This window comes from Sphaerodactylus townsendi, linkage group LG04 (genome assembly GCF_021028975.2).
Source record: "Sphaerodactylus townsendi isolate TG3544 linkage group LG04, MPM_Stown_v2.3, whole genome shotgun sequence".
Lineage (NCBI taxonomy): Eukaryota > Metazoa > Chordata > Lepidosauria > Squamata > Sphaerodactylidae > Sphaerodactylus > Sphaerodactylus townsendi.
In genome coordinates this window covers 80897628-80922458 of record NC_059428.1, presented here as the reverse complement: position 1 = coordinate 80922458, position 24831 = coordinate 80897628, and the positions used below count along the sequence as shown (strand labels likewise).

The 24831-nt window shown below is 44.5% G+C and overlaps 1 protein-coding gene across 2 annotated transcripts in view; it reads left to right on the top strand.

Moving 5' to 3' along the window:
- Positions 1-24420, top strand: part of LOC125431548 (organic solute transporter subunit alpha-like) — a 29593-nt gene extending 5173 nt beyond the window's left edge. The window contains exons 2-8 of one of the 2 annotated variants that reach the window (XM_048494442.1): positions 3752-3903; positions 4706-4779; positions 5913-6071; positions 10750-10861; positions 12331-12477; positions 20088-20193; positions 23177-24420. In XM_048494442.1, coding sequence (XP_048350399.1) covers positions 3752-3903; positions 4706-4779; positions 5913-6071; positions 10750-10861; positions 12331-12477; positions 20088-20193; positions 23177-23364 — 938 coding nt within the window. In that variant the 3' untranslated portion in view covers positions 23365-24420. The remainder of the gene's footprint in view (positions 1-3751; positions 3904-4705; positions 4780-5912; positions 6072-10749; positions 10862-12330; positions 12478-20087; positions 20194-23176) is intronic. The other variant, XM_048494443.1, reaches the window with a different exon arrangement.
- The last annotated feature ends 411 nt before the right edge of the window (positions 24421-24831 follow it).

Below are 24831 nucleotides of genomic sequence, written 5' to 3'. Positions count from 1 at the left end.
GAGGCTTGATGAACATATGTTGGGAGGGCTTTGATTGTGTGTTCCTGCATGGCATGGGGTTGGATTTGATGGCCCTTGGGGTCTCTTCCAACTTTGATTCTATAATTCTATATAAATTGTATATATAAGCTCAGAATACAGTGCAGATGAAACAGAGAACAAATAAAATACAATGCAAAAAATAATACTGTCTACATTATATTGATTACTGTGTTACCTGGCATCCTTTTCCAATAAAAGGATAAAAGTAGGCACAGACAGACCTCTGCTCTGTCCCTCCATATTGTACTGAATTTGCACACTTAGGCTCATTCCGCACATGCAGAATAATGCACTTTCAAACTGCTTTCAATGCTCTTTGAACCTGTGTGGAATGGCAAAATCCACTTGCAAACAGTTGTGAAAGTGGTTTGAAAATGCATTATTTTGCATGTGCGGAAGGGGCCCTACAGTGAGTGAGCTAAACATTTGACTATTTCCTCCCCAGTTCTATGTGATCAATCCTGTATCGAGGGACTAAGTTATCCCCTTCCCACAAAGCCTGGCTGTGTCATGCACTATAGTGGGGGGGGTGGGGGGTGGGGGGTGTCTAGGCCAGGATATTAACATCTATTTTGCCTCTTCCTGAAAATGTGACAAATGATCTTCCACTGTTCCCTTCCTCAATCACCATAAAGGGGGTAGTTGCATAGGGTCAAATCCAGTAGTGCCTCAGAGAACAACAAAAATTTTAGGATATAAGCTTTTGAGAGTCAAAGCTCCCTTCATAAAATACCCAGCAAAGCTTTTAGATTTAACTCTCAAAAATTCATAAATGGGGGTGTTTCCTCATTTAAATGTAACCTCTAACAACAGGAGTTTATTGCCTAGTTTTCATGCAAAGGTGTGATTTCTCTGAGGCTGATGGCCCCTCTGTAGAACATGCTTGGGTGTTACTCGGCATCCCACATTCTCCTGTCACAACATATTATCAATTAGAAGCAATGATGGCATCTTCCCAGTTCTCAATATCTGAGTTTATGATGGTGAAAGAATTGTGACAATGCATGTCAGAAAGAAAAGGAATCAGAAGAATCAATTTAATTGTCTTGGATCAGAAGTCTGAAACTGAATATATCTTGAGGTTCTGATTAACAAATGCCATTAAACTCACATCCATGGTGTCATTGTGTCAGTGAATTTAAGCCCCTGAGAGAACAGGTGCTCTAATTCATTAACAGGAACATTTTCAACCAGCGTTGCTCATTTCACATTTCCTACTCACATTTAGATTTCATACAAAGGCATGAGAAGAATTTTATGGTACTCTTGAGAGTTCTTTCAGTGTAGTATTATGAACTGTGAAAGAGGAAATCTTCTGTTCAATTTGCCTCAGCTATGAGCTTACTGAGAAGCCTCAGGCAAGTCACAAGCTCCCAGACTTGAGGGCCAAGAACATGTTATACCAGGGGTAGGGAACCTTTAACACTCAAAGAGCCATTTGGACCCGTTTTCCACGGGAAAAGAAAACACTCGGAGCCGCAAATAATTGTTGACATTTAAAATAAAGATAACACTATATATATTGGGTTTTTTTACCTTTTACTCCGCTCATTCTGAGAAGCACATGGATGCGTCCGCAAGGATGGGGCCAGCGGCTCGGCCTTGCTGGCCGCCGGGAAAGCGGCCACCCTGCTTGAACGGGGCGGGCGAGAGGGGAACTACAAGGCCAGCAGTCCAGCTGACCCACCCCGAGGAGCAGTTGGTGTGCCTGCCTACTGCCTGCAGAGCCCGGGCAAGCGAAGGAGTCGGGCGCCCTCGGCTACCGGTGGAGCCGCAGTGCAAGGGCAGAAGAGCCGCATGCGGCTCTCGAGCCGCAGGTTCCCTACCCCTGTGTTATACTAAAGTGATGTGATTGTCAGAGGAGGGCGGGGTGGTGGGAATAAGATTTAAAGTACAGTGTACTGAACCCTCCATACATATACTTTTGGTCCCACAATGACTGTTATCCCGTGTACATCTTCCTTTGGGGCTCTGTTACCAAAATTAATCCTTGCAAAAAATAACAGGAATGTAGTATTTTGGAAATTAAAAGCAAGGGCCAAGCAACAATTTAGATCTTCCCCACCCCAAACCACCTACTTTACATAGATTTGCTAGGACCTGGGTGGGCCAAGACTATCATATCTACCATGACAGCTGAAAAAAACATATTCAATGAGCTTTGTATGCTCAAATATACTCTAGGAATGCTAAGCATTATCTGTATTTTCTTCTATAGCAAATTGTCTTTCTACTGAATAAAGTAAATAACCCCCTCTTGGACACATGACCTTAGCATGCAGAAGGGGCTTGTGTGTTATGACCCTGGTATTCCTTAATGGTCTCGGTTCCAAATACTAGCCAGGATCAGGGCTGAAAGTGTGTAACTAGGACAAGGCTAGTAAAAGTTAAAGGCAGCAAGAAAAGAGGAAGACCCAGGATCAAATCACTATCTTGCTGTGGAAGCTCAAGTGGTGCTTAGTCACATACTTTTGTCTTGAGTTACCTTACAGGGTTATTGTGACTATAAAAAGGAGAGAACAATATAAGCTGCTTTGGTCCCCACTGTGGGATAGGGTGGTATACAAATCCAACTGACTAACTAACTAACCAAATAAATAAATACATAAAACTGAAGATGGGAGGCAGGTAAAAGGTAGGTTGATGAATGGCTGAGAAGATCAGAATGAGGCAGACAAAGTGGAAAAGATATGGCGATCACCAGAAAGAGGAAAAGAGGAAATAGTATGGAGAGAAGGATACAGTGGACAATTAGGTGCACCCCCCCCCACACACAAGTACTTGAAGATTCCCTGCCATGCAAGAGCACCTGGCTCTGTGGCTGGCACCACACAACTGGGCCATAGTTTACCTAGGCAGAGGCTGATGTAGTAGGGGAGAATAGGGTTGCCAGGTACCCCCTGGCAACCAGTATGAGAGGGGGGTGGGGGACTTACTAGTTGCAAAGGGTAGCTGGCACCAACATGCCAGTGTGACTTCTGGAAGTCTCATCATCACATCACTGACAATCTCAGGGATGTTCAGGCATTTTGGCAAAAACTCTATGGAAGAAGCTGTTTCTACCACAGAATTTTGCCCAGAGCGACCCATGATTGAAAATGACATGATGACATAACTTCTGGAAATGATGTTGGTGTGTCAACTCCAGCCTCCCTTTGTGGCTAGTAAATTTCCCCACCAGCTGGCTAAATGATGCCGGGGTAGAGGGCTCAGAGAAGGAGTCCCCCGTCACTGGCAGAGGAATACCAACCCTAGGATAGTTGAAGAATAGTTGAAGACCGAGGGACAGATAAATGTTCATGGGCTATTGGATGGGAAGGAGGAAAGGAAACAAGAAAATGGGAGAGGCTAAGGGAATGTTCAGGAAAGAAGAAATAGTGATGGAGGAGGGAAATAAGATACCTCCTACAAGTTCTTGTGCATTGCCCTTGAATCTCCTATTTGTTCCTATTTTGCTCCTGTTAACTGAACTTTAATCAATCACCCTTTACTATTAATCGGAAACCTGCCTACTAAAAGAATGATTGGCTAGCAGTCATAACAATATGATAAGCATAAATCTCTGAATCATGAAATAATTTCATGCTTAATTATTCCTTTTGGGGAGAGAAGGTAAAGTAACTGTGATGTCTTTTTTGCTTTTGCTGGACTAAATTCATTCTTCAAGATGTGCTTTGTTTACATTTACCACAACTTTTTATCCATCCAGGTCTTGACATAACAGGAATATTTCTGTTTGCCATCATGACTTTAATGACACTGGCTGCCAATGTTGTATTTGTGGAGGAAGTATTCTACATTTACAGGAAAATCCCTCCCTCCAAAAGGTCAATTTTCATTTGGATAAATGCAGCTGCCCCGGTAAGCTGAAGAAATAAATTAGATTTTGCACAGAAAAGTTTTTTTCCCATATTCTAGAAAGGGTAGTTTAAGGATGACAAGTCCAGAATAAAGGCATCATGAGACTGGGTTGTCTCTGTTACAAGACTTTGGTGGTTGCATTCTTGTTAAAGATGCTTCTTGTTTCCTAAGATGGACTCCACCATGTGACAAAATTCTTTGTTGATTGGAGCAGAGTCAGCACCCTGTCTAGGGCCAGATACCAATTGTAATATTTCAGCTTAGTGATCTGAGCTGGCTAGAACTTTTCTTCATGAGCTAAAACTCATCAGCCTGATTAATTCCTATTGCACATAAGGACTGATATTGAGTGCATTAAATCAAAGTGTCTCTAAGCTTTTAGTTACCACTTTTGGTTACCACTTTATCACCTTCCACATACACAGATATCTGAATAAAAGGCAGGATGAGTCAGTTCAAAAATTAATTCCTCTGAGCCCATGCAGTGTGCCTTTCATTTTAAAACAATAAACTTCCCTCAATATTCTCATACAACAATATTTTAAATGGATCGTCATGACTGAGCTGAGAGTTAGGGACATGTGAGAGTGCATTTGGGATACATTTCCACACACCAATTTTTGAAAGGTACATTTCCCTGTATTTTAAATCTTGTAGAATATATCTTTTTAAATGTTGAAAATCAAGGCAAGTTTTTAATATCCAGCACAAACAAGATTTTACCCACAGTTTAAAAAAATTCATAAATGTTTTTCAGCCCTATTCCTTGTTAATCTTGCTATATATATTTTTTTCTCTTTAGGTAATAGCTACTACATCCTGCATTGGAATGTGGATTCCTCGCTCAACAATGTTTACTGATTTCACTGCTGCAGTGTATGTGTTCCTTCAGTTCACATTGGCACTTCTGAGCCTTTAACAACCACTAGCATTAAGCAAACATAGTTATTTGGTATATATGTAAGAACTGCTTTTTGCTGTATAGAAATAAAATCTCTTATTTTGTTATGCAAGGAGAATAAAGTTAACTCCGTTTCTGATATTAGTGTGTAAAGACAGCTAGCTCAATAAAAGAACTGAATGGGATTTAAAAATTATTATTATTGTTTAGCTTGTATGAGAAAGGCTTCTAAGGTCTTTGATTGACAGTTAAGTTGAAGCAATAGTGCCTCAATTATTTTTCAAGAACATCATACAAAACACACATTTCTGTCATATGATATTTCCCTGGATTTTTTTTTAAACACTACATTGCAGCAATCTGATTTTTTTAATGGTGGAAAATAATAACATCAAGTAACTGATCCATTTTTAAGAGCAAATTAAGAACCTCCTTGGCATCTGAGAGGTAATGAAGCGTTGTCCAAAGCAGCAGTGGCGTAGAGGTTAAGAGCAGGTGCACTCTAATCTGGAGAACCGGGTTTGATTCCCCGCTCTGCCCCTTGAGCTGTGGAGGCTTATCTGGGGAACTAAGATTAGCCTGTGCACTCCCAACACATAGCAGCTGGGTGACTTTGGGCTAGTCACAGCTCTATGGAGCTCTCTCACCCCCACCCACCTCACAGGGTGTTTGTTGTGGGGGGGGGGGAAGGGAAAGGAGATTATAAGCCCCTCTGAGTTTCCTACAGGAGAGAAAGGGGGGGGGTATAAATCCAAACTCTTCTTCTTCAAAGCAAAGAAGAATAGTAAGTCAGACTATCAAGGCTCATAACTACTCATCTCATCCAAAGGGAAGGAAAAAATCTTGCACTAAGTAGAAATGTGGCAATTAGTGTCAGTATCCTATGCTATTGAGATGCAATGACTTCTCCATCTTCTGCCCAAGATCTTCTTGACCAAAGACTGTGGCAGCTAATGCATTGCTACATATGAGTGGGGTGAGCTCTCTGGCCAGCTTCAAATCGTATGTTATATTTTTCCTACATGTCTGAAAGGTGTCATAAATGTAAGTATACTCATCAACAGATAAAGACATGCTACCATATAGGTGTTTTTTTTTCTTTCCCTAGGTTCTTCGCCATTGTTATCCATAAGTTCCTCCTCATGATGATTAAGGAATGTGGTGGTCAAAAACTATTCCTCAGGCGCTTTGAAAATGACCGGTTCAAGATAAGCACCGGGCCTTGCTGTTGCTATTGCCTTTGCCTACCTTATGTAGTCATCAATTGGTGAATTTCTCTTTACAACTAGATTGTTCAGAATGTCAGAAATCAGCTGTTTTACTAACAACATATAGTCATAAATTCTCCTTTCTGATAAGAAAACCTCCTGCTATATCTTTAATGTGACAGTGGGGTAGAGATCGTACTGTAGTGTCTACTAACTTCCTGAACTATTCATTGCCGTGTCTTGAAACCTTTGTTCTGATATAAAAATAATTATACACTGTCGAGAAAACCTCATTTCCTAAGGGCTGATCCATGTATTATAATCTGTATGAGTTGCATCTAGCTTTCCCATTCTTTCTTTCAGTCAGATGTAAGTTGTATGTTCCCCTCTACTCCTGAATGCATGGCACTTGATACAAATTGGGACCATAGCATGTGGAAAGAAGTGGCTTTAGCCTTTTCTACATAGCATTTTCCTGCCATGAACTAGCCCCAGGGAGTGCTGATTTCCCCACTGGAGAAACTCACTTGTGATACGATACCACACGCACAGGAACTGACGGGAACTCACAACTTGTGCGCAATTGAAAGACACAATGGCAAACTCAGACTCAACCCTGTGTAACCATAATGTATGTGGTAACTTACTGTAAATATTCCCATTGTATTTGTAACCATCTATAAAGGGTAGGCTCTTGAAGATGCCTTCCATATATGAAGTATGAACAGGGAAAGATTTGGTGAAAAAAGCATAGAATGGATCACTGGAATCCATGTCATGGCATTTGGTGATAATAGCAGTTATTCCTAAGTGCTAATCTGCATATCAGATCTTAGGATCTGCACATCAGATCTTAGGATGGGAATTGTAGTCCATGAACATCTGGAGAGCCACAAGTTTTAGACTCCTGGTCTATAGCAAGTTGAATTGCCTTATTGTGTTCAATGAGGCTGATCAAAGAAAGACATGACATGAAAGCAGATATTTGTCAGCAACTGATGCATTCTGAAACAACTTTCTTGAGATATCGACAGCTGATCTGACTGTGCTCATTTGCACACTTGTTTGTACTGTTTATAGTTCTGTAATTATTTGCAGGCATAAAATTGCCACTATAATTATATCATTATTATGCAATTATGGTTGTATTAATTGAGCAATTATATCAAACCAAAGTTCATTAATATTGCACATGAAATAGCAGCTTGCTTTCATTAATGAGAATGGCTGATAGGCAAAGTGAATAAGACTGGAAATCTAAATAGAGGGAGAAAGATGTAATTGTAGATGGATATTGAGTAGGGTTGCCATGTGCTGAAGAATAAGGACAAGTTTTCTGGACTTGTAAGGAAAAAGAGAGGGTGGCTGGGCATATGCTCATGCTTACAGAGCAGATGGACCACTAGGATTGCCGCCACATCAAAAGCAGTACTAATCTATCCAAAAGTAAGCACCAAAATAGAGTTATTCTGCAAGATGTCCTGTAAATTACATTCTCTGACTCCTAGATATGTGAGTACCAGATGACATTTCACAACCAGTACTATGTTGTAAAGCTAAGCCTTGAACAGAGGGATCAGTGCCATGTTTGTGGTCTCACCATGTCTCCCCTATGAAAGGCAAACCAGGAATGGGCCTTGAACATGAAAACTGATGCTACACATCCAGGCTCTTTGTAGTCTGTTCCACCCATATGTATTTTAGCAACTGGATTAATGCTAAAACTGTGTGTGATCATTTTAATGTCAGACATTGGTTTTTGTTACATCTCTAAATTTAAAACAGCTGCAGATCCTAGAAATGGTTGGTCACAGCTACAGGATCTGCCAGTTCAATATTAATTAAATCTATCAAAGAATATATCTGCTTTGGGGGGGATGGTGGGCAGCAGATATGCCCAGTAATTCCAAGGCTGTGGAAGGGTATATGTTATTCCCCCCAATAACTTGAAAGTCTGATGTTAATCATAACCTACAGCGGCTGTTTGGAGCAGTCTGTAAGGGTCTGTTACTCCAGTCATCAACAAGACTCAGGAAGATTTTCAAGAGCTTTTTTGGAACTGTGTCATTCCCAGGCACAGATAGCCAAAACTGGGGGTTTGGCTCTCTGACTCCTGGTATATCCCTTTACAGTTTAGTTCAACCCCTGGAGTTCCCCCCACCCTTGCATTCCCATAATATCAGCATGTGAAAGGACAGTGGGAACAACGGTATTGTTTGGGCAGACAGTTTACTCCTTCAGGAAGGAAGATAAGGGTGAACAGCTAAACTCTATTGAACTAGTCACTTTGCAAGCAGGGGGAGGCCTCTGTAGCCTTGAATGATGATAATGGCTGAGCCATCTGTGGCTGGGGTGTGGACGTGTAAACTGCCAGGCCTGGAATGGTGCAGGCCTGACACAGTCTCAGCTTATGGTATCATGTCTGACATTCTCATACGCTTGCACTGTCAACTGACAGGATTTCTAAAAATGAGATTGTGGATGATTCACTTCTGTAGTGTTGTATGCAAGTTCATTTTGGCCATCATATGAGCACAGTCCTGGATTGCTGGATATGGCAATGTCCAATACAAGAGCAGTTGGCACACCCAGGAAAGATTTGCGTTGCTTCAGGTGTTTATTATTTGGAACACTTTTAGTCTATGTTTCTCTCGCAAAATACTCGAGGATTACAGTGATATTAAAACAGCTTCATAAACTGTATAGTAATGCAACAAATGATCAACAATAATGTACAAATCCAGATCATCTAAAAATGTATCATCTAATTATTAGTTTTAGCCAGTAGCCAAGAAAGCCCTCCTGAGTAGCTTGGTTTTACAGAGCTTACAAAAGGACAGCAAAGTGGTAACCTCCTAAATTTAGGGGTTACAATAGGAAATTTCCAAGACCATAGCTGTTTTTACTTGCCTAACAAATGGAGTGACTAATAAATCTTGATCTAAAAAGTGCAATTTCTGCACAGAAACATATCAGAAGTAGTATGTGGGTCCCAAGCCATAAAAGTTTTTAAGGATAAGTACTAACCAGTGGTGGGATTCAGCAGGTTCGCACCACTTCAGCAGAACCGGTTGTTAAAATGGTGCTTGTAAACAACTAGTTGTTAAATTATTTGAATCCCACCAGCGGAAACGGTTGTTACATTTTTTGAATCCCACCACTGGTACTGACGCTCTGCAGTTAACCCCAGATAGCAGTTAGGCTAACAGATTTAGAGCCAGTGTAACCTCAGCTTGTGGGTTCAGTGGGGCAGTACTTGGAAGGAGTTGCAAAGAACCAAATTTAAACAAAACAGTTTACTTTACTTAACAAATAACACTTTTAAAACATTTAACATTTACACTTTGCAGTCCTGTTAAGTTTGCATTTTCAAGTCCTTATTTACAGTCTACTGATATTGCCAAGTCCAAATTCTTGCTTTGCTGGTGAGTATTGTGTTTTGAAGACTTCTGAGGCTTGGTGAATGGGCTTCAAGATGATGAAGGTTCCCAGAAAACTCTCACCATTTACATACACAAAAACCCTGAAACAATAAATTCTAACATTTACAATATAGCAAAAAAAAATAAACTCCCTTCCCACTAGTTCCCCACAACATTGCAGTTACCTTAAACAAGGTGTTAAGGGCTTAATAAAATCAATCAAGGTCCCAGCCTGGTAGTCTCGCTTCCTCCAACCTCATGAGTTCTGCAGCATTCTACTTCATTTCAGACTCCACCCCTTTCTGGGTCATCCCATTCTGACACAGGGGTTACACCAGCTGAAGTTTCCAGGTTATCTTCAAGTTTAGCCCCACGTACAGTATGCTAGATTAGTGTAACACAAGACTATTATAGCATGAATCAGCATGAATCAGCATAGTCTGGTCAGCAAGAGCCAATTTCCAGATGCAATTAAAAACAAACTTTTTGCTATAGCTTGCCAATCCACAAAACTTCAATCTTGTTAAGATTTACATTTCTATGAATACCACAGCACTTTGAAGGACAATTTGGAGCAGGTTTGAGTGTTTCTGCTGCTCTATAAAATGTATCCATGTTATTTTCCTACCTCTTTGGCAAAAACTCAATCACATATCAGTATGCCATTTTTGTACCGCAGGCTTGTTTCTTTTGGGTTGTTTTTATAATGAAAATTTATGTTATTGTTTTACCTCAAGCAAATATCTAGATAGAGGGATTATTTGCCTTTATATGCTTCACTTTACTTGTTCACATTGAATCTCATTTGCCATTTTAATGCCTCTCCCCCCCAGCATCACTTTCAATGTTTACACTGGGGATTTCACATTCTCCCTTTCAATCCATGCCAAAGGGGGTGGATTTAAAAGGAGAATCTGGGGAAATTTGGGGGATGCCTGCTGTCAGGTGTGCACTTGTTAAGCTAGCAGCACCAAAATTTCAGGGTATCTTTAGGAGACTCTCCTGATGATACCTCCCAGGTTGGGTGAAGTTTGGTTCAGGGGGTCCAAAGTTATGGACCCTCAAATGTATAGCCCCCATTTCCTATTAGCTCCCATTGGAAACAACAGGGGATGGGACACCCCTTTTGGGAGTCCATAACTTTGGACACCCCCCAAACCCTATGCCTCATCCAAACATCAGTCTCTAACAGAAGAAATGTATTGTTGGGGAAAGGTGAAATCAAGCCATCATGTCGATTGATTTTGTGAAGGATTCATTTACTTACATAACTATGAAAAAGTATTTACTCCCCATTTTTTTGTTTATTTGTCAGGAGAACACTATTTTTACTGAAACTCGGGACATTCCAATTGGCTTTCCTTCGCCCTGTTCTAATGTTTCTATCAATAGTGCTTTGGACCAATGGAAATTACAGCCTTTCTGATGTAAGTATTTAAACTTATCAGAACCTGCCTTAGCTTGTTAATGAGTACCTGAATGCTAAAAAATCATTCCTAACTAGAGCAACACTCTTCTATGTCACTTTAAGTCAGTGAATTTTGAAAAGTGTAACACTATTTAGAATTGTACTGCAAGAAATGCTGATCATAATAAAGGCCAAAATAATAGTTTCCTTTGCACTAAAGCAGGGATGCTCCTGAGCATGTTGCTGCTTTTTTAATGGAAGATCAATGGGAATTAAAATACCAACTCATAATGAAGCACTAGAGAAGGAAAATTCAGATGTAAGTGGTGACTGATGTACTAATGATAGAGAAGTTTTGTCTGCTGTCCTTGCAATTGCTTGTGGTAGAATATGGTAAATTGTGAGTCAAGGTTTTTCTGCTGTTAAAAATATGACATTTGCTTTGCAGACAAAACTTCTCATATCTACGTTGCTTGAGGGGTTGTCCCCTTTTTAAAGATATTGGGTTTATATCCTACCATTCAGCTCAGCAAAGTTCAAAAGCTTTCTCTGGCCCAAGGAGCCTTTCACTGTAGGAACATCCTCTTTTGTTGGAGGAACACATCTTGGGCCACAGGATAGCTTTGAATTTGGCTCAGCACATAGGATGCCAGCAAATGGAAGTTCAGTCATAACCTGTTCATTTTATCAGTTCCAGAAAATATCATCCTTCAATTTGTAGAGAAATTACAGGTGATGAACTGTATCCATTCCTTTCCTGGCTGGTAAAAACCAGGCAGGAGAAGATTGGTCCTATTTCAGTGATGCCAATCAGTATGTGTCACATGGATGGTAGGTTGTTGAATTTAAAAAAAACCTTTAATCCCCAGGGATCAAACTACACAAGATGCTTGAAGATCTGTGAATGGATGTCCATTATATTTTATTGCTAAAGAGCTGCTGTGGAAGGTGGGAATGTTCAGTGGGAAGCAGAATCTTGCATCAATCTTGATTGTTCTTCCTCAGTCATTGTGCACTCCCACTGGGGGAACACACAGTCAAATAGCACATTGAAGGTAAAGTTGGAAAGTCATGTGCTAGAAGATGGAGAGTGGGGGACATGCCACAGTCCTAATCCAAATCAAGGGGACCCAATGAGTACTGCTTAGCAATAAAAATGTATTGAAGATTTGTTCATGAACCTTGAAGCATTTTGTCTGGTTCCTCACCCAGTTACTGATCTTTGTCCAGCCTTCTTCTTTGGCAAAGGCTGTGTAGTGGAAGAGAACATTCTTGCTTTTGGCCACTTGCATGGCCAGACCTGCTTTCGACCCAGGTATGTCACTGGCAAGTTTCTTGTGGCTTTGGTTTTCATGGGATATTCCCAGTGTTATTAATTTTTGTTTAGAAAAAAATCTATTTAATCCTCATTTGAATCATCCTTGCCTCAGCACAAAAAAAGTCATGTCACAGAATACAACCCATATAGCTGTTTAATTTACCTTTCAGCTATCTCCTAACGGAGCTGCCATATGGATTAACTGCTTTGTAGGCGTTCTTACAATCATTGCCCTGTGGCCAATTGGAATTATGTTTCAACGAGTTAGAGTTCTTCTGAATTGTAAGAAAATTATTCCTAAATTTGCACTTTACCAGGTGAGAAAGCTTATATATTTTCATTAAAAGTCTTAATTTAAAATGTGCCTCTCATGAAGAACAACGGGCAGCCCAATTCAGACCCTCTAGCGGTGGGATGTAGTGCTGCTGCACTGCTGCCTTGCCGCCTCCAGGAGGGCTTCTCGGCAGTATTGGGGGGGGGGGGAAGGAGGAGGAGAAGAAGAAGCCTCCCCATGGCCAAAAAGCCCTCCATTGAGTCCCTATGGGCTTATGCCAGCCAAAAGGGTGGCATAAGTCCAAGCCCCCGATTCCAGCATTCTGACAGTCAAAGGTTGGGTGAAGCCAACTTGTCAGGTCCACCCGTGGCCACATCTCTGGAACATCCCTGGCTGCTACACCGGCGGAGGTAGCAGAGGTGCAGGAGCACTGATACAGCACTCTGTGCCATGTCTGCCCACTGTAGAGGGCAGCAGCAGCCACCCTTTAGTGGATCTGCCCCTCCATTGGGGTAAGTGCTCTGGGGAGTGCAAATTCACCAGTGCAGCCCCACGCCACCTCCATAGGCAGATTCGAACTTCCTCTCTGGATTGGGCTGTTAGTGTGGCAAAGTGAAAAGAGAGCTCAACAATCAAACTCCATTTTCTGTATCTCAATGACTAAATCCTACGCTTTTAAAATTTAACTTTTACCTTTGTGGAACTTCTTCATTCTGTGTAGCTTCTTTCTACTTTTTCTTGGGGGAACAGTGGTGAACTGAGAAATGTTTAAAATGTTACTACTGGTTTTGAAGGTTAAATACTGTTATAACCAATAGAGAAAAGTGAGACTTCGAATTAGTAATGACAACAAAAATTTAATTTTATCTGGATACTTAATGACCACGTTATAATTTTATTAATTTTTATTTTTGTGTGTATTGGAAAAACTTTTGAAGTACAAGTAACAATTTTATGTGTAATTTTTTATAGTACAAGGCCTTTATGAGGTTGTGAATGGTAAAAGCATGTAACATGCTAAGTTCCTTTTCCTCTGTATGGAGAAATTTTTGGGGATAAAATAAGTCATGCAATACAATGGCAAAACTCATTGCTGCAGATGGTGAGACTTACTTCGCTCAATAAACACACAACAACGACAGGCTGGAAAGGAATGGGCCGCAGCCCGTTTATTAATAATCAATAACATAACAACATGAACTATATACATGAGAGCTGGGCGGCAAACGGGTCGCACATCACATCCCAATCTCCATTGGGAAACTGGCGGGAAGGGAAGCCCCAGAGATAACACTCCTGCTTGCTTCCACCCTTCCCACCCATGCTGAGGAGACAGGCACCGGCTAAGCCCCAAGGCCGCCTAACGGTCTGTCCTCCTCCCGTGCTTGCTGGGGTGTCGGGCACCGGCTAAGCCCTCGGCCGCCTAACGGCCCGACCCAGCCCCACTCCCTGGGGTGTCGGGCAGCGGCCCGGCCTGCCGGCCTGCCAGCCTGCCCGCCCCACCCCCCGGCCCTTCCGCAGGGCACAAGCCTGGGAGACCCAGCCGGAAGGCTCGTTCTCTCCCCAGATGTGCAACACCATTGTAAACCCGCCACGAGCTGCCCTCCCTTGCAGCTCCCCGCCTTTCGCTCTCACTCAGGCGCGGAGCCTGTCCAGATTGAACCCAGCGGAGGAGGGTATGTCACACCGACTGGAGCCACAAGTCCATGCCCCACTGGGACGAGGCGGGGAGGAACGCCATCCTGCTCAAAGAGGCCCTTATTGTCCCGGTGATTGCTCCGTGGTTCCGCCACCGCTCTCCCGAGGGAGAGCACCTACCTTGGCGGCCGCCTTTGTTAACTTTTCTGCCACGGAAAGGCCCTGTCCACGGCAGTGGGGATCCACAGCTCCACTCCAGTGGACTCCGCTGCAGCATCTCGGACTCATACCAAAGTCATGCCAGGCCGCATGCCTGGCAGAAGCTCCTGAGAGTGGTGGCCACCGCGAATATCAACGGCGGAGGTTTCCATAGGCCCGACCTGGCCGGGAGATCCTCCTCTCCCAGGTGGATAACCAGGAGATCCGGCGTGGCCAGTTGAAAAATGTACTCTATGATCTTTGGGCTCCAGCTCATGCCAAAGCATGTCGCCCCTGCCCCCCATCCAGGCAAGTAATCCTTACGTATGCGCCCCTTAAGTCCGAGGATGCCGGCCCCCGTCGGAATGGCAGGCGTAGTCCCCGACTCTGTTGACGAGGCTGTGCCCCACGCACCACACTCCGCCCATTGGTATCAGTCTCGCGGCGTCCCTGGAGGCACTGTGAAAGCGAACAAATCAACAAGTCAGATGTGGGCTATCAGTACGCCCGAAAAAAAAGCCCTCGATCGCCACTCTGCCCAGCTTATGGATGTCCACTCCTGGGCCCTGCCCTCCTGAGCTGCGGTTGTGGCGGCTCCTATCCGAAAGCCGAATACGGGTTGAACTCGGCGACTGGAGTAACCCAGCCGGAGACCAACAACATGCCCAGAACACTGCAAGCATCTGGAACCTGGGTGAGGGGACCCGTCCTCATGCACCAGGAGCATACCTTAACCGTGGCCTATGCCGGAGCCAAGCAATGAGGGAGGCGAGGGGGCAGATGGCGTTGCCCGGCAAGACTGGCATGGTGACCCAGGTGCCGTGGCCCTCCTGGTCAGTCTTGGAATGGGCAAGCCATGCGTAGACCATGTCCCCGGACAAGACGAGGTGCTCCCTTTGGAGCGCGGTGGAGGACGGCCGGTCCCTGGACGGGGCAACCAGTTCCCCAGGCCTGAAAGCCCTGTGGTGGGCCAGGTGGAAAGCGGCTGTGAAAAGCAAGCGCTCATAACGTGATCGCCGCACACCTGCTGCAGCTCCCTGGTGACTGCCCTTAACACCCCCCTGGTAACAGGGCGTCTTAGGTCCCTCTGCCTGGGGCCCAACCGCTGCCAGCCTGCCACCAGCCGGCGAACTACAAACGCGACTTCTGGTCGCGTGGGGAAGCCCGAAATCCTTGCAATAGAAGGCGATGCCCGCCAGTTGCACCCCCCCCATGGAGGCGTGGGTGCATCCCCCGCCCATGTGAGATGTACCAAATACTCAAGCAGGAGGTTTTGTGTCCACCCCGCCACAGACGGGTGACCCTTGGACGCTCGCGAAGCTCGAAGTCAGCCGCGACGGCTCTGTCGTACTGCTCCGCGCTGTGGCCGGTGCCAACGCAAGTTCAAATCACAACCTGTGATGATGTCTCGCTGCCAAGGTTCCAGAGGGACGCCTTCGCACTGTCGCTGGGAACAGCTCGCCCGGGGCCAGGCGTCAGAAAGCGATCCACCTGCTGGCGAGACAAAGGCGTCAGCAATCTCATTTTGCAAACCTGGAACAAAAGCAGCTTTAAAAGAAATTGTTATAAGTGAGTGCATGTGAGCACCAAATTACGAACGGGCAAACGCGCGACCCGTGCCGTAATTTGCTGCCGACTGCCTATTCACCACGTTAAGCACCACAGCCTGGTTGTCGCACCAGAAAAGTACCCTCCTATTAGCCAGAGGTCGTAAGCCAGATATGTACCGCCACCAAGATAGGAAACAGCTCCAGAAAGGTGAGATCCCTGGTGATGCCTCTGTGAAGTGCCAGGCTGGAGGCCAGAGGCCCTGGTGCCCACTCGACCCTGGAAGTACACACCAGTGCTTCAAAGGCCCCGGATGCGTCAGAGTGCACCTGCAGCTCCAGGCGTCGGAGTTCCAGAGGCGTCTCGCCATATGGGGAAATGCCGTTGAAAGCCTCGGATGAGAAGGACAACCAGACCTGCAGATCTTCTTTCAGGCCCCGAGATACTCCTGATGTGATGGGTCAGGGACTTGCAGCCAGACAAAGACCTCGCCAGCCGCTGAAAGCAGTGAAAAGCGCTGCCTGGCGCCACCACCCTACGAGGTGAAATTGAGGGTGGCCCAGTAAGGACTGCACTCGGCATACCCTGCATTTCGCAGAGAGGGAGCACACAGATTGGAGCAGGGTGGTAAGGGCCATGAGCTTGTCTGCAGGGAGAGATGAAGTACTCCCCGAACCGTGTCCAGGTGAATGCCCAGATAAGCTGAGGGCAGTGGAAGGCCCTCCGTCTTGTTGGGGAGCCAAAGGGACCCCTAGCTTGGCGGCCAGGGCCTGGAAAGCCTGCAGGGAAGCGACTTCACATTCCCCTGGTGCCCGGCCTGCCAATGAACAGGAAGTCATCTAAATAATGGGTCACCAGCCCGAAGCGGCACCCTCTTCGCCTGAAAGCCCATTCGAGGAAAGTGCTGAAAGTTTCAAAAGCAGCACAGGCGAAGAACAGCCTATGGCCATGGCCTTGTCCACGCGATTACTCAATTGCCTTGGAAATGGATGCCCAGCAGCTCGAAATCGAGGGGGGGGAATGTGGGCAAGAGCCGGAAGGTGGACTGGATGTCGCATTTTGCAAGGTGAGCACACCGGGCCCGCCTACCTGATGGAAACTATGGCTCGTCTAAGGTGGCATTCCGCTTTTGACCGAAAGCAGACCTCGGCCTGGTCTATGAAGCTTGATTGACTGAATCGCCTGAAGTGGGAAAAGGTGTTGAATTAAATAAAGAGAAACTCCCCGCGGGCGAAGTCTTCTTAAGAGCCGCACGACACCAATGGGGGAGACCCACAGAAGGGTTCGGGGAGGGGGGGGTATTGGTAGAAACAGCCAAGGGGCCAGCAATGCTTAATCGAGCCCTGATTCTCTTTGTTAAGCTTATCGCAGCCACCACGCCAGGGAGATCACTTAACTGAGTTCAGTTGCTTGCTCTGGTGGGTACTCGGACCTCGATAGGGAATCCTGGAAACTCCACGGAGAAGCCAGCTACAGCATGCGCCAAGCGCACATGTCGGGATAATGCTGCAGCCATTTTAAATGTTAACACCCCTAACTGGATGGGAGTGGGAGCCAAAGACTGCAGCTGAGCGAGGGTTTCAGTGTTTTCGCGGGGGGCAGGAGCTGCCCTGGCCACCGGCTTCTTTTAGGAGAGGTGGCCCGGCGCCGCGGGACCGGGCCTGCCGAAAGTGAGAGCGCCCGGCCGGTTTGGGGCAGCTCCACTCTGCTGTGAACTGCCAAGAACAGTTGGAGCAAACATGCTTCAGATATTTGCATTTGCACGCTGGCAAAGCGCCTCTGTTGAATTCCCAACAGAGCCCTTCGCCCCCGCCCGCCCCGGGTGAAAGGTCTGCTGGGTTTATCTGGTTCAACCGGATATGGCTCAGCGGCCCCCTTCTTATGGTTGAGCTGGACCACGACCATCCAGGTTTTAGTCGTGAATGAGATCCCAAGCGGAACCCGGCTCTTTTGGGAAGCTGCTTCTTGCGAATGGCCTGCGTTACGTAAGCTATGGCAACGAGAGTTCGCCGGCCAGCGCCCGAAGCCCGCAGCCGCGTCGCGCCATATGGGCCGCCAAGCTGCCAAGCCCGCCAGGCTAAGCGGCCCCGATGAGGGCCAAAAATTCCTGCGTGGAAAACCCTGCAGCCAGTTGTTGGAAATTCCGCTACCGGCTGCCACCGGGTCTCTTCCGCTTTCTGTCGGCCTTCCACCCGGGCATTGGCCATTATGTTCTTCCCGCCATAGGAACTTAAAGATAGCGTGGATCGTAGTACCCATCCAGCTCCGGCTCCCTGAGCTTCCTGGGGAGATAGGGACCGGGGAGGGCAGCCGCTGATGCGTCCTGGGCCGAAGCCGGAGGATGAAGCCTCCCAGCCCCCCAGACGCTACTGTGCTTTTGCAATCCAAAGTGGGAGAGCGGGCACCTTTTTCACCATGGTACCAAAACTCCCTGCCCCAGCCTGCGGCGTCATCGTCCCTCGGTAGACTCACCCGACGATGAAAGAGCTGGGAGATCGCCTGGAAGGAACGGGAACGCCTCCAGCGATCGCTTCTCCTCCTACCCTGCCCTCCCGCCCAGAGGTTGACCGGATGCGTCCACCGACGTGGACGCCAGCTGATGCGGGTGGCGAAAAGCTGGATCTCCTCCGCAGCTCCTTTCGCGCTGCTCGCTCAGGGTCAGCGCCGTGCAGCCGCCAACAGCGGGTGGCTCCAACTTTGCACTGTACCCGGCGGGGTGCCGGATTCGCCCGGCCCGGCTTCTGCCGAGGGCCCGGGAAAGGTGCAGGAGCCAGTATCCGTAAAGTTCGCGGACCAGGACAGGATCGGCCTGGTTCGCTGGCATGCCTTTCGGGCCGGGAGGAGGCCGGGTCCGGCGCCCTCTCGGGACCCGATGGGAGGACCTCCCCTCTGGGGAGGACTGCTCGGTGATGAACCAGGCGGGCCTGCTCCACGACCGGATGGGGACAAGCCCCAAGACCGCTGCCGCCCGGCGCAGCTGCTCCGACACGCCCGACCACCCGGGCTCCTCCGCCGATGTCCTCTGGGCCAGTCTGAGCCTCGCGCACCCTATTAAGGAGGGCTCGGGCTCTGACCTCGAAGGTGCCGGCCCCCCAGCGGAAACTCCACTGCTTCTTGGCCCGCTTCCGCCCCATGTAGCAAGCTGCTTGCAGACCAGTGCGCGCTGACCAGAAGGAAGGAAAAGAAGAAATGAAAGTTAGGCTTGAAGAAGAAGAAGTGCAGAAGAGCAAGGTAGAAGGAGAAGCAAGAGAGGCAAGCTAAGAGGTCAGCAACCAGTCTCCTTCCAGGCCTTACACAAGACGCCAAACAACACCACCACGCCTTGCTGGGTCTCGCCGCCGGGAAGGGCGCGGACTGGGAGAGGCGTCTTAATATACCCTGGCTCCTCCCGCCTTTTCGGCTGGGAGCCAATCATTGCACCCGGTTCTGCAGCATGCCACCAGGCCATGCAAGCCCCTTATTTTGCTGCGTTGCTCACCCCGGCAGCAATGGCTGCCCCCGGTTATTCGGGTGCATCTAATTTTGTGAACTTCTGTGACAGTTAATGTAGGATTGTTTAAATTGGTGCAGAGCCCTGAAACTTCTTTTTCCCCCCAGACCATTTCACCATATGTATACGGTAATTTTATAAAATCTTCCTCCAATCCTGAAAAAGTTTGCCCCATTAAATTCAGTTGGGCAATTTAGTCCTGAGCAACTTAAACCCTGTAATAGAAATGAAATCAATCATGACCAATTTAGTGGTGGGTGAAGGGTGAACCTTCATTTTGTTAGCCGACATTTGTCCATGATAAAATGTAATGTAACAGCCATGATTGGTCTGCTTTTAAATGTTCTCTAAGAAAAGCTTGTGAATTGTTACTTGACATGCACATAGCATGTTTGTATTCATGATCATATTCTCTATACAGAAATCTTACTACCAAGTGAAAGATTCCTGTTTTTTTTTGGCTACTAGCCCCCATATAATACAACAAAGTCATTACCATAACTTTTTATTTTGCAACAATACCACTGTCTTTTCTATGGCTATACTATTCTTCAGCCATAGGAAGGAACTTGATATTTCCATGAAGGGCTAAAAAATGAGGACATCTCTATTTTAGCTTAGCTGGAAAATGTACTTTTTCATGCAAGCATAATAACTTTGAACCACTTAGCATGCTATTCATTCATTCATTCATTCATTCATTCATTCATTCATTCATTCATTCATTCATTCATTCATTCATTCATTCATTCATTCATTTATCTGTGCTTTTTATATAGTTTATCCTCATTCTGAGCCAGCTGCAAGCGTCCATCATCAACATACTGGCTATGCAAGGGGTAATCGCTTGTGCACCCCCCCTGACATCTTCTGCACGAGGAGCATGTAAGTTCTTCAGTTTTGACAGAATAAAGTGATTTTCGTCCTAGATTCAGTTATAATGATAAGCCTCTTCCATGCTGAGTAGACTATGTCATTCCTGGAGGGCTTACACCTGCAATCCAAATCTAATTTCCCAGAGAATATGTCCCATGGAATCCTATGCAGTTTACTTATATATAAACAAGTTGAGAATCATGTTTTCATGGTGCTTTTTCATGTGAGGTATGAAAAAAAGTTTGGCCTTCAGGTTTTTTTTAATGCACACGTAAAACTTACCCTTTTAAAAATAAATTTTTATTGATATTTTGGATCGTTACATGTTTATGCTATATATCATTATATTCCATCCTCCATATCCTTTTACCCCCCTTTTTTCCCCACCCCCTCTTCTTCTTCTCTTCTTTAAATGTGCAGCAGCAGGTTCATTCTTTCTAGTCTTCTTTTCCAGTTTTCTTCTGTGATTCCAATTTCATTTAACCAGTCTTTGAATTCAGTCCAGATCCACAACATATCCTTTTGTTTTTCTTGCCATATTTGATTTCTTGACATTATATCAAAAAATTCTAATTGTATTTGTTCCCATATATATTCCATCAATTTCTGTATAGTCCAGGTTCTTTTATCTTTCCAACCCAATGCTATTAATGCATGAGCCACTCTGATCATAAATTTAAATAACATTCTCTTTCTTTGTTCTATTATTGTATACTCCATTATAGCTATGAATAATAGATCTATATTTATCTTTATTTTTACTTTCACATATTTTTCGATATACAATGATTGTTTTCGGTGTTCTGTACCATTTTAGCATTCGTTTCTTCTCTAATTCAGCATATTTTTCAATTTTTATCTTATTTATATTTTCTATTATTTGTTTTATAGAATCTATGTCTTTTACTCCATCTTGTTGCCATTTTTCCATCACCACTCTTACCATAAACTCTTGATCTTCAATCATATGTTTATATAAAACCCCTAATATTTTCCCTTTCATTTCATCATATATTTTATACAGTTCTTCATTATACATTCACCTTTAATCCTGGACATTTTTATCTTCTCCCAAATGCCTCTTAATACCAACCAGTTCTTAGTACCTCCTTTTTCCATAAAATTTGGGAACGTAATCAAATCCCCTCTTTCATTATACAAATGTGCTACTTTATGTATTCCTTATCTTTTTAGAGATCTTATCACTTGGCCTCCCTCCTTACCGACCATGCTTCCTAATGGCGCCGCATCCAGAATTCCTGGCATCCATATCCCTTTCCATTTCTCCCATATTTCCAGCATCACTTTTCAGGGACCAATTAATTTTTGTCTTTCTGTTTTTGAACAGCTTGAATATATTCCAAAGCTACCAATACTCTGATTTATCTCATTTTCAAATTTAACCCATCTATCTTTTTTGTCTGAATTCCCATCAAACTTTTTATTTGAAATGCCTCATAATATTCCTGCAGTTTTGGGATTCCCCAACTCATTAGATACTTAGACATATATACTATTCTATTCGTTACCCTTGGTTTCTTTTGATTAAAAACCCACAATTTAATTTTCTTGTCCCATTCTTCAAACTGCTTCTTCTTAATCTCTAATGGTAAAGTATGGAATAAATAAAATAATTTTGGCATTATACACATTTTTAATGCCATAATTCTCCTAGAAATAGATAGATTCTTCACTTGCCATTCATTTAGCTTCTTCATTATTTTCTTCCATATTGCTTCATAGTTATATTTGAACATCTTCTCCTTTTTATTTGTTATTGTTATACCTAAATATTTAATCTTTTTCTTCTTCACCATTTCCTTTTCTATGTAAAACTTACCCTGGCCAGAACTTACCCTCATTTGAATAGCCCACATTTCTCTTCCACCTCTTTGGCATTTTAACAAAGAACAAAAATTTACAGAAATAGCTGAGAAGAGCTGTGTTGATGAAAATACTCTCAGATTGCAATCCTTCACTCACTGATATGAAAGCAATTCCCATGAAGCATGAGCAAGCCTAAGCCCTCAGGTACTAGGGCATAATTGACACCAGTACGGTGCTTATGCCTCTACATGGTGTCTTATGCTCAATCTGCAAAGGGGAAATGTGTGCAAAAATGACCCAACTCTGCCAATGTAATTCTAAATAGAGTTATACTTCTAAACCCATTGACTTCAATGTACTTAGAAGGATGTAACTGTCCAAAATAAAGAGCACAGCAATTGCACTGAAGTCTATAACAACCCAGAAATCATGCTGCAAAATGGCAACAACTAACTAGTGCATGTCAATACCAACACCTTTTTCCTGAAATTCATCACTGCCACCCACATCCAGAACACTGCAAAAGTGGGGACACAGGAAAAGCAGGGGGACCCCCCTCAATAGGGTGTAGGAGCCCTGTGGCACAGACTGGCAAGGTGCAGTAAGCTCTCTTCACAACCTGAGTTCAATCTTGAAAAAAGTCAATTTCAGGTTGACTTAGCCTCCCATTCTTCCAATGTCGGTAAAATGAGTACTCAGCTTGCTGGAGGTGAAGTGTAAATGACTGGGGAAGGCAACGCCAAGTCACCCCATAAACAAATTCTGCTGAGTAAACATCATGATGTGACATAACCCCATGGGTCAGTAATGACCGAGTGTTCGCATAGGCAACTACCTCATCTACCACTATAGGGTGAAATGTGGCACAGTCAGTACCATGAAACAAACAACACACACTAGGGAAATCCACAATTTTGGGTTCCCTTGGGCAACCATATTTTCTTTTAGAAGACACACAAAGAAGCAGTCACAGCCACTCTGTCTGACCCTATCAACCATAGACCTCTGCCCACACAAGAATCCAGGTCATGTGATGGGTAGATGAAGATTAACAGGCACCAGCATTTTTCCCGGAAAGGAGATTCAGACACTAAGGGAACACACCACTGAACGTGCTCAAAACATATCCTTGCACTTGAACTTGTTCTCTTTTTCTGTTTGCTAGATATGAACCAACAATTACTCATTATGGAAATGTTTCTCATAACTTTGATCTCCCGAGTTGTCTACAGGAAAAAATATGAAGACTTAGAGCTTCCAGAATGTTCTGGCCAGGAGACCAAGCACAACAATCACGACAGCAAGACTGGATTAGGAGCTGATATTACTGGAAAGGAAATGCCATCCATTTAGTTGCTGGTCCTGGGACAGAGTGCCTTTAAACACACTGTGCCAAGAATCTGACCAACGCATTTGCTGTATGTGCATAAGTGTGCCTCTGAGTGTTTATAACATGGTAATACAAAGGACAGTTGTGGTACAGAAAGTGGAATAAATTCATGAGAATTTGGAAATCACGTATAAAAAGTGGATTTTGGGGTTATATTGATAGAATGCATACCAACAAGAGAAATTATGATGGTGAAGTATTCTACTTTGACAAGGCCTCTGCTGTGTAAGAGACCTTTCTTTCCCCACTGAAAGCATAGTGGTTAACAAGACTTTATTTGGACGGCTGTCATATCTGCAATGTTTTCAGAGCTCTAAGGGATATTTTCAATAGATAACTATCATCCCGTTTGAATAGAAACTTTCTTGTAACCAGAGCATACTGTTATTCTAGCCAGGAATGCACCCCTGGATTCCATGTGTAGGTTTGGGGTAGACTCAGTTCTTTCATAATCTTATTTCTCTGTTCATACAATACAATCTTGAAAATGCATCTCTTTGAAATATCTTTCACTGAATCAAAGATGGATCACAATAGCAATTTCCAGTGCTGGTGGTAAGAACTTAAATCTGATAAACACATGCAATCAAAGTAATTTTGCACATTCCATAGAAGCTGCAAGAGAAGGTGTTTGTTGGATTTAAATATTTCAAATGAAAGTGAAATGAACATTTTCCTAATTTAGGGTCCTTGAGGTGTAGGAAGAAGAGATGCAAATCAGATACCAGACTTTACAGATGGATTTTAAAATGAAGACAGGAATCCAACACTTAAATGGCCACATCTCCATATGGTCCTGCCTTCATCACAGGCCTTTTTGTGTCCATCCATGGGAGTGGCAGACGGCTATAAAAAGTCAGTCCTTCTTGGCCATGGCCCCCCAGCTTTGGAGTACCCTTTCCTTTTCCTTGTGTCTTGTTCCATCACTGGGGCTTTTGGGCATCAGTCTACGACTTGTTCATTACAGCTCACCGATTTGAAGTTTTGTCTGCCCATTTCTCTCTCTCTCTCTCTCTCTCTCTCTCTCTCTCACACACACACACACACACACACACACACACACACACACACACACACACACACACACACACACACACACACACACACACACCCACACACACACACCCACACTCCCGGTCCATTTCTCTGGCTGCTTCTACATGGTAAAGATTCTCTGTGTTGCTTCCATTCCTGTTGCCAATGTAGAAGTGTATGCATTGGCAACGGCACTTCCACAAATGGAAGTTTTCAGTCTGTTTTAAGAGGCTCTTTCTTTACAGTATTATTATAATAGATTGTTATAGTTCTAGAACAAGTACTATTTAAAAAAAAACTTTTACAGGTTTCTGCTGATGCTGCAGGAAAGAAATGGTGTCTGCAACTAGGGGCTGATAGTAAGGAAATGGTGCTGATGCAAATGGGAAAATGTG